The sequence below is a fragment of the Saccostrea cucullata genome, unplaced genomic scaffold (genome assembly GCF_032062105.1).
Source record: "Saccostrea cucullata isolate Sc308-1 unplaced genomic scaffold, CSIRO_AGI_Scuc_v1 ctg16921, whole genome shotgun sequence".
Classification (NCBI taxonomy): Eukaryota; Metazoa; Mollusca; class Bivalvia; order Ostreida; family Ostreidae; genus Saccostrea; species Saccostrea cuccullata.
The window spans coordinates 3,215-12,030 of NW_026940277.1; the positions used below are offsets into that span (position 1 = coordinate 3,215).

Here is an 8,816-nt window from a genome sequence, read left to right on the forward strand (position 1 = left end):
TCAATGACATCGAGTGCAAAGGTTTAAATTATAAACCCTTCACCAGTGTATGGTGACGTCTTTACATTAGTGAAAAATTCTCGTTTGGACATAAAACTAGGCTACAATCAATCAGTCATCTCAGCAATAACCATATTGCTACCTCTGTACTTGTAGAAATCAAGAACAATCTGAACAAGTGATGTTTTTCTAACTCATGCACATGTATGTGAGAACATTAAATATACACAAAGTCTCTTTTTAAAATAATTATATACAATTTTTATTCAGTCATAACATTGAAATCATAATTCTCATCATTCTGTCCACTGAAAGCTGATGTAAAGGCATCTGACAATTCCCCAGCAACTTTATCTGAAAAGTAATGAATAAACCAATTAATCTCAAGTCTAAAACATTGTATGAAACAATGAAAAATTTGTATTTGTATGCAGATCATGCAGGTACATAGAGAAGTATTACAAGCAGAGATAAAAGTTACACTTGTTTAATTAATTCATATCTCACTTGATAATCAAATTGAAGTCTGAAATCCTAAACAACACTCATAAATATACACATAAAGTAACACCTGTAAAAATGTATTCACTACATCTACTGATTAAATTGAATTTCAACAAATTAAAGCAATATTGTAAATGTACATTCCCTGACCTGCTCTTTTTCTCTGTTTCTTCATCTTTTTAAAATCCTTTTTTCTGTCCTTGTTTAACTGTTTGAGCCCCGCTCTCTGTTTGCCTTCAGACTGTTTTTGTGAAGCTTCTTTACTCACTGATGATTTCCGTGAGGATGCTCTACTTGATTTTACAGGAACAGAAATAGCTTTCAGCTGCAGAATTTAAGAAAAAAAACATGTTAAACAATGTTTAAAGGAAGGGGTCATTTATGCTTTAATAACATTAAATTACACATTTTTGACAAACTAGCTGAGCATTAAGACCTGGTTGTACATTCTGAAAGTTAACACATTTTGTCACACCGACATTTATGTTTACCTCCTCATCATCATCTTCCATATCTTCTTCCTCTTCCTCACTGCCTTCCTCCTCTTCCATATCATCATTCTCATCATCTTTGATTTCTTCCTCTGATGTCACCATTTTAGCAGGACCGAGCGAGTCCACCAAAATATGTGCCGATGTCTTAGGAGCCAATCCTAATACCATTCAAACAAAAGTAACAGTTATTTCAATGTACATGTAGCTTACAATAACGGTTTCATGTCCCTTACCTATGGATAATTTTTCAAGACATCTTGAATTTTAATCCTGGTGCCATCAGATTTTTTTTCATAAAAATCGGAAAAACATTTTTTAAAAAGAATTTTAATAAATAAAAACGATGAAGATTCTTTTTTTTTTTTTGCAAAGAAAAACTACCCGGCATATTGATTTACTTGGTGCTTGTACAGTACTGTGAAATCACTTATTTTTGTAGGAGGTTAATTTTTGTGGTTCTCAAGTATAAAGAGACCAATAAATTTATGTCCACCATGAAAAGTAATTTTTTACAGATATTACTACTCAACAATTCTTCATCCATGAAATTAATTCCCCCAAAACCCATATTTTTTCCTCAAACCACAAAAAAATGACTCCTCATAACATGTGATTTTACAGTATTTCCTATAATTTAAATTTAGACTTCTTTTTGTCCTATACTATATTCTATTTTTAGTTGTTTTCATACATTGTCAAGTAAATTAACCTTCCAAAAGCAATGTCATCAATTTTGTATACCTTCTGGATGGAGTTTTAATTTTCTCCATTAGAATCTTGTCAATATTTATTTTTTACTTTCTGGATAGTTCTCCTATTGTAAAATCTTGTCAATGTTATATTCTTACCTTCCAGTATCGAGTTTTCCTCCTGTAAAATCTCGTCAATGTTAAACTCTTTACTCATTTCCTGTACAATTGAGGCACTGATGTGGGTCGTCTGTTTCTCAGGTGGATGTGTATAGTACGTTATTTTCCCACTGAAAAAAAGACAGAGATTCAAGTTTATTCTACAATTTTTACTTTCTACTCCTGATCAACAGGTCCTCTCAGCATCACATTGTATCAAACTCTTTATCACTTTTTTCTCCACAAGAACTTAAATTTTGCATAATTATTAAAGACAGTTTGCTTCCAAACATTTTTATTGTGTATATTCAATATTGGAACTTTCACGATTTATTAACCTTAATTAAAACACAGATGCGGGGAATTTTTTCTCAATATACATATCAAATAACTGTATGCATCTGTCACAAAAATTTGGGGATCAAAAGTGCTGAATGGATTCAATACATTACCAAGTCCACTCCTGAAGAACCATCTTTGCAGCTTTATTGATATCTGGAATTCCACCTTTTTTTAGCTTTCCTTGGCGTGTTGCCAGGAGGGAAAGAAACTCACTGGTGTCTTTGAAGTCAGGTATTTTAAAATGAAGCATCAACTACACAAAAGAAGAATTTTTTCTATACAAATGTCAGATTTATCCAATAACTTAAAAAAATTTGTCTTTTATAAATACTGTTGACCTTTCGATCAGTGCCTCAATCACTTAGAAGTTGTACAGTACCATACCTGATCCTTAGAGCAGCGTTTTAAAATGGCATCAACGGGCTCAATGGGATCTTCTAAACTTTCAAGCTGAAAAAAAAAAATTATGAATAGATCAAACTGGAAAATTCATAGCATAATGATTTTATTACAGAGTGATTATTTTTCAACATGATCATAGTAGACTCTCTGAGAATACCAAAACTTGTAAAGCTGACGCATGACCTAGTTGAGAAAAAATGGGAAATAACATTCCCTTAATGTTTTAATATAATTCCTGTCTAAAGTCAAACCAATGACATAATTATGCTGTGACTGACCTTGACACAGTTTCTGAGAATGACCGATGTGTCTGAGGAACTTGTTGTCATGACAACCCCTGGACTGTCGAGTAGCTTGATGTGTTTGTCTAAATGTACCTCCTGCATGGATCTATTAGCAACAAAACATATATTATAAACACTGTACTGTACATCAATTTTTTATTCAGCTAAATTTTATTTTCTGTTAATTTTTCAAAACCCACTGCTCAGAAACTTATAATTTCATGCCTATTACTGTATTCAAGATTCTATAGAACAATAAAATCTAATCAACTAGAAAACTGACCCGTCAGCAAGGGCCCCGCCATGGGATAGCATTACAAGGGTGCAACTTACGGAATGATTAAAAAATGTACGAAGAATACCAACAGCAACTGTATTCTTAAAATTTCAAGATAATTCCTGAATATTCAAAAACCTGTAAATAATATCCTTGTATTTACATTAGGCAGAAAGAACAACTTAACATTGAATATATATTTAAACAATAATGAAGCTTATCTATTATAAAATGCCAGCCTTCAATGAATGCAAATATCATTAACTTCAAACAAACAGCAGTTGCAGACAAAGGTTTTCATTAATCTTAAAGTGATAGATAAATAAAAGCCTCCTAAATTTTCTGCAGCAGGCTGATAATTAATCCCAAGGGATTAATTGTACCTCTCTCATCATTTTCTTCTAAAGTTACAATAAGAACTTTTTCAGTATTAATGATAGAATGGGGTCTTTATACAACTACCTTAAAAATTCATAATATTCTTGAATTTACATAAAGGGAAAAAAAGTAAAATAAAAAATATATCTTCTTTCATCTAATTCTTGTTTTTAGAATTCTATGAAATAATAACTATTTTAACTAAATTAAAGTATAAACATTTATATTTAAATCCACATTTCAGAGTGTTCATAAACATTCCAAATTGACTTAACTTCAAAACAAACTTCATTTGCAGATAGAGGTGGTAATTCATCTCAATTTGACAGATAAAGATAATGCTCTGGATTTTCTTCAGGAGGAAAGCTAATTAATCCCAAGAGACTCATAGCAGGATTCAATTTACAATGGGAACATCTTCAGCAGTTATCTCTCTTTGCCAATGCATTCTTATATAAAGTTAAGGAACCTACCCCACCACCCAGCTCCAAACCAGGGGACATGCAGAAACAAACTTAGCATCAAAATATGTCTTTCTGCCTATTGAACTACCATACCAAATTTGATCTTAATTGGGCAACCACAAAAAAAGTTATTCGGAAAAAACAGAAAATTTGTGGACGGAAGAATGACAGACGTACAGACAGAGTGATTACTATAGGACACCCGCAAATCCTTGCGGGGCCCTAATTAGTGAAAGTTTTGTTTTGCTTAAAAATACATAGATTACATAAATACATGTACATGTATACATATTATTTTTTACATTTTATATTCGATCTAGAAACAATATTTTATTTTAATTTAAACTGTGGAATCAATTTTTAATTCTTTCAAGTTAATAATCAAGGAAAAGCAAAATTTTACTTAAATGTGAGGGCATTGTTATCTAGGTTACTTGATTACACCAAAGATTCAATGTATCAAAATGTTAATAAATTTATATTTGTTGGGATGCCAATTCATGGGAATAAGGGTGACCCATGAAATCCACAAACATTGTTGATTCCAGAGTATATGATCACAATATGACACTCAAAAGCCTGTTTGTGAATTCCATACTTGGTGTCATTTTGCCCATTTGCACTATAAATGCACAATTAGGTATAAAAGATAAAAATCTTACTTAGTGACTCCTGGCATTGCTCCAACATTGCAAGTCCTTGACCTCTTCAGACTATTAATCAAACTACTTTTCCCTGTGTTTGGCAAGCCTGAAAACAAAATACACATATAATGCATATTAAATCAAATGTTTAATTAGCATCATATCAATCTAGACTAGTGATATACCCTGTAGGATATGGTGAGATGAATTTTTTTTTCTTTTTACAAATGAAAGTTATTTTTTAGCATGTTACTTTATTTGTTCTCTTAGATTAATTCAAAAGGTACTTGTTGTTCCCACTTATCTGTTAAAAAAAATTATTTCCTTGCATAAGCTAATAAGTATAAAACATATGTGAATCAAATTGCTGTTAAAACTAGAAAACTGACCAGTCAGCAAGGGTCCCGCCATGGGATAGAATTAATAGGGTGCAGCTTACGGTATGATTAAAAAATGTACGAAGAATAAGCAACAGCAACTGTATTCTTAAAATTTCAAGATAATTCCTGAATATTCAGAAACCTGAAAATAATATCCTTGTATTTACATTAGGCAGTAAAGAACAACTTAACATTGAATGTATATTTAAACAATTACGAAGCTTGTGTTATATAAAATGCCAGCCTTCAATGAATGCAAATATCATGAAGGCTTGACCTTAACTTCAAACAAACAGCAGTTGCAGACAAAGGTTTTCATTAATCTTAAAGTGACAGATAAAGATAAGCTAAATTTTCTGCAGCAAGCTAGATAATTAATCCCAAGGGATTAATTGTACCTCTCTCATCATTTTCTTCTAAAGTTACAATGAGAACATTTTCAGTATTAATGATAGAATGGGATTTTTATACAACTATCCTAAAAATTAATAACATGAAGTGAAAAAAGTAAATCAAAAAATCTTCTTTAATCTATTTCTTGTAATTAGAATTCAATGAAACTGTAACTATTTAACAAAAATAAATTATAAAAATTTATATTTAAATCAACACTTCAGAGTGTTCATAGCATTCCAAATTGACTTAACTTCAAAACAAACTTCATTTGCAGACAGAGGTGGTAATTCATCTCAATTTGACAGATAAAGATAATGCTCTGGATTTTCTTCAGGAGGAAAGCTAATTAATTCCAAGGGACTCATAGCAGCATTCAGTTTACAATGGGAACATCTTCAGCAATTATCTCTCTTTGCCAATGCTTTCCTATATATAAAGTTAAGGAATCTACCCCACCACCCCAGCTCCAAACCAGAAGACATAGAGAACCAAACTTAGCATCAAAATATGTATTTCTGCCTACTGAACTACCATAACAAATTTGAAATTGATTGGGCAACCATAAAAAAATTATTAGAAAAAAACAGAAAATTTCTGGACGGAAGAGTGACAGATGGACAGACAGCTAGACAGACGGACGGACAGAGTGATTACTATAGGGCACCCGCAAATCCTTGCGGGGCCCTAATAACTGTAAATTGTTTAAATCATTTGATCAGCATTATTTTCACCATATAAAGATATATAAATTTTTAAATCATATTTCAACATGTTTCAGCTACATTCCGCCACAAGATTTAGTTGTGCCAACAACTGTGAAATAATACACTTCTGTTTCTTCAGTTCAGATTCACTCATTCTTGAAAGTTAGTTATAGAGACCTCTACTAAACATTAGGGCCATACCTACAACTCCGACCCTAATGGCCGTCTTAATGTTTTGGTTTCTGCAGTAATTGCCCAGTAATTTCATCAGGAGGTCCGCTCCAATACAATGACTGGACTTCAGAAGATCTTCACTGGCATGCTTCAGGGAAACCTTGGTTTGACTCTACAGGAAATATATAGCATCCATTTAAGTTTATTGCATAAGCCTTAATTTATGAAAAACATGGGCATCCCACTGACACCTATTCTGACTTCAGTTTCTTCAAGCAATAATTTCTCATCTCGGTACATGTACAGTCTAAATTAATAGTGTAATGCCCATTGATCTTACCAGATTTTCATTCTGTGTTTGTGTGGAAGCCTTGAAGGCGATTGTTGGAAACTCGTTCCTCAGGTACTTTAACCAATCTTCTACATTCTCCCGGGGAATTAAATCTAAAGGCATGAAAAATGTTTTTTATCTATAATCTTGGCTAAACTTTTTTTTGCCTACCATAAATAAAAGAATATTTTTTTTTCATGTTTTCTATTTGTTTTCTCATAAAAATTTCAGTAATATCAGGATCATTAAGAAACCACAAATATATTCAGTTTGAATATATCTAAATTACAAGTACTCCTAATTTCCCATTTCTCCCACACTATTGGGTTCTACACATGCTTTACTGGAGGGTTTTATATGACTAACTTTAATTGAAATGCAAGGTCTGAATGAGGTAAAGTTATTGACCTATTTTGTTGAGGACCAGAACCAGTTTTTTGTTGGTTCCACTGCTGATAATGGCGTCCTCCATTTGAGAACATCGACTGCCGAGAGGGTCACGGGCATCCAACACCTCCAAAATAACGTCAGCGGCGTCCACTACCTACAACAACAAGATATAAATAGATCAACTGAGGGAGATATCATTTCTAATCTGGTCACTACCTATACAACACAACAACACAGTTCAACTGAAGACAACTGCTCTGTATATGTAACCTATAAAGAGTCTTAAGAAAATAACTATGAATCAATATTTTCTTTAAATCAATGATAAGGAGTGAAGAAACTTTTAAGCTTCCCTGACCTTTCTGAACTCCTTATAATAAGCTTTTAGGGAGGTCTCTACAGCTTTGCCTCCTGAAAACTGGTGTTGGGAGGATTCATTGATGTTCTTCTGAAAAAAAGTAATTTTTTGCTTTTATTTCATACATTTCAAAATGTCCCAGCATTTTATTCAGTATGTGCAACCAATTTGTAAATTCTGATATTCAAATCAAGAGAATGACAATACAGCAAAACTCGCTTAGTACGAACATGGATATTGCGAATTTACGGATATAGCGAAGTCATCTTGGATCCCCAGCTACATAAATTTAATGAATTTCTTATACGGTTATAACGAATTATGGATATAGCGAAGTAATTTCATAGGTCCCTGTGACTTTGTTTAAACTGAGTTTTGCTGTACATACACACATATAAAACTGCTAGAATTGAAGTTTCGTTTCTAAAAATATGACTTTTTATAAGTACTAAAAATACAAAAAAATAGACAATATCTTGAAACTGAGCCACCTAAACTTTTCCAGACAGGAGATCCATTTTAACTACACAGGGAATACTGTATACAGGGAAATTTTTGCCCACGTTTTATTTTCGCCCCATTTGCCATACCCAAGGTTGGCAAAAACAGGTTGAATTAAAAATACACGGCGTGATTTCTTAAACAGAATCATAACTGGGCTAATTAAAAACAGGGCAAAATTGTTTCCAAGTGTGAAAAGACGAAAATAAAAAGGGGTGAAAATAATCCTGTATACAGTACTTTGAAATCAAACATTCTCCAAGATGCATGCAACACATGTAGGAATGATTCTGAGATACCTTTCTCTCGTGATGTAAGAATGATTCTGAGATACCTTTCTCTCGTAAGCCTGTGTCTTCTTTTCTGCATCTTTAACCAAGGACGTCAGGTTTCGCTTTTTATTTTGCAGTTTCTCTCTTTCTCTTTTCCTTCTTTCTTTTTGCCTTTCCCTTTCCTCTTCTATCTACATATATTTAAGTAACAAGCTTAAGATGACTTGTTATATATTTCAAACTTTCAGAAAAATGACCAAGTGCCTGAATCTTTTTCTTTCCTAAATTGCTATCTAATTCAGATTTCATTTATCAAAGACTGGAGGTGTACAAGGCGAGAATTTGAAGGATCTCCAACTTTGTGACAAAATATTTCTCAATTTTAAATAGTAGAATTGTATTTTTCTAACATACTGTTGATAGCACTAGTATCATCTTTATATAGCACACATTAAATTCCTTTAACTTATCATGTTTACTGAATTACTTACTGATAAATAATTTTTTTCAGTCATCAAGGTTATGTTTAAAAAGAATGTCATTGAGTACTATCTTTCTACCATAGATTTTAAGCATTTCAGAGTTCACTTTCATGTTCCATGCATAAATGATATGCATAAATCATAAACTTCTTAACCTTGTGAATCTGCAAAATGTTTAACAAATATAATCC

General features: G+C 32.3%; 1 protein-coding gene across 1 annotated transcript; it reads right to left on the reverse strand.

The window, feature by feature from the left end:
• Positions 1 to 249: 249 nt before the first annotated feature.
• Positions 250 to 8,334, reverse strand: LOC134255057 (guanine nucleotide-binding protein-like 3 homolog; the record flags this gene model as incomplete). Its single annotated transcript, XM_062737581.1, has 13 exons — positions 250 to 354; positions 655 to 829; positions 996 to 1,156; positions 1,847 to 1,977; positions 2,299 to 2,441; positions 2,573 to 2,638; positions 2,869 to 2,980; positions 4,656 to 4,743; positions 6,319 to 6,463; positions 6,632 to 6,735; positions 7,031 to 7,166; positions 7,371 to 7,460; positions 8,206 to 8,334. Coding segments are annotated over 13 exons (1,572 nt in total), but the record flags the coding sequence as incomplete, so codon positions are not given.
• Between the last annotated feature and the right edge of the window lie 482 nt (positions 8,335 to 8,816).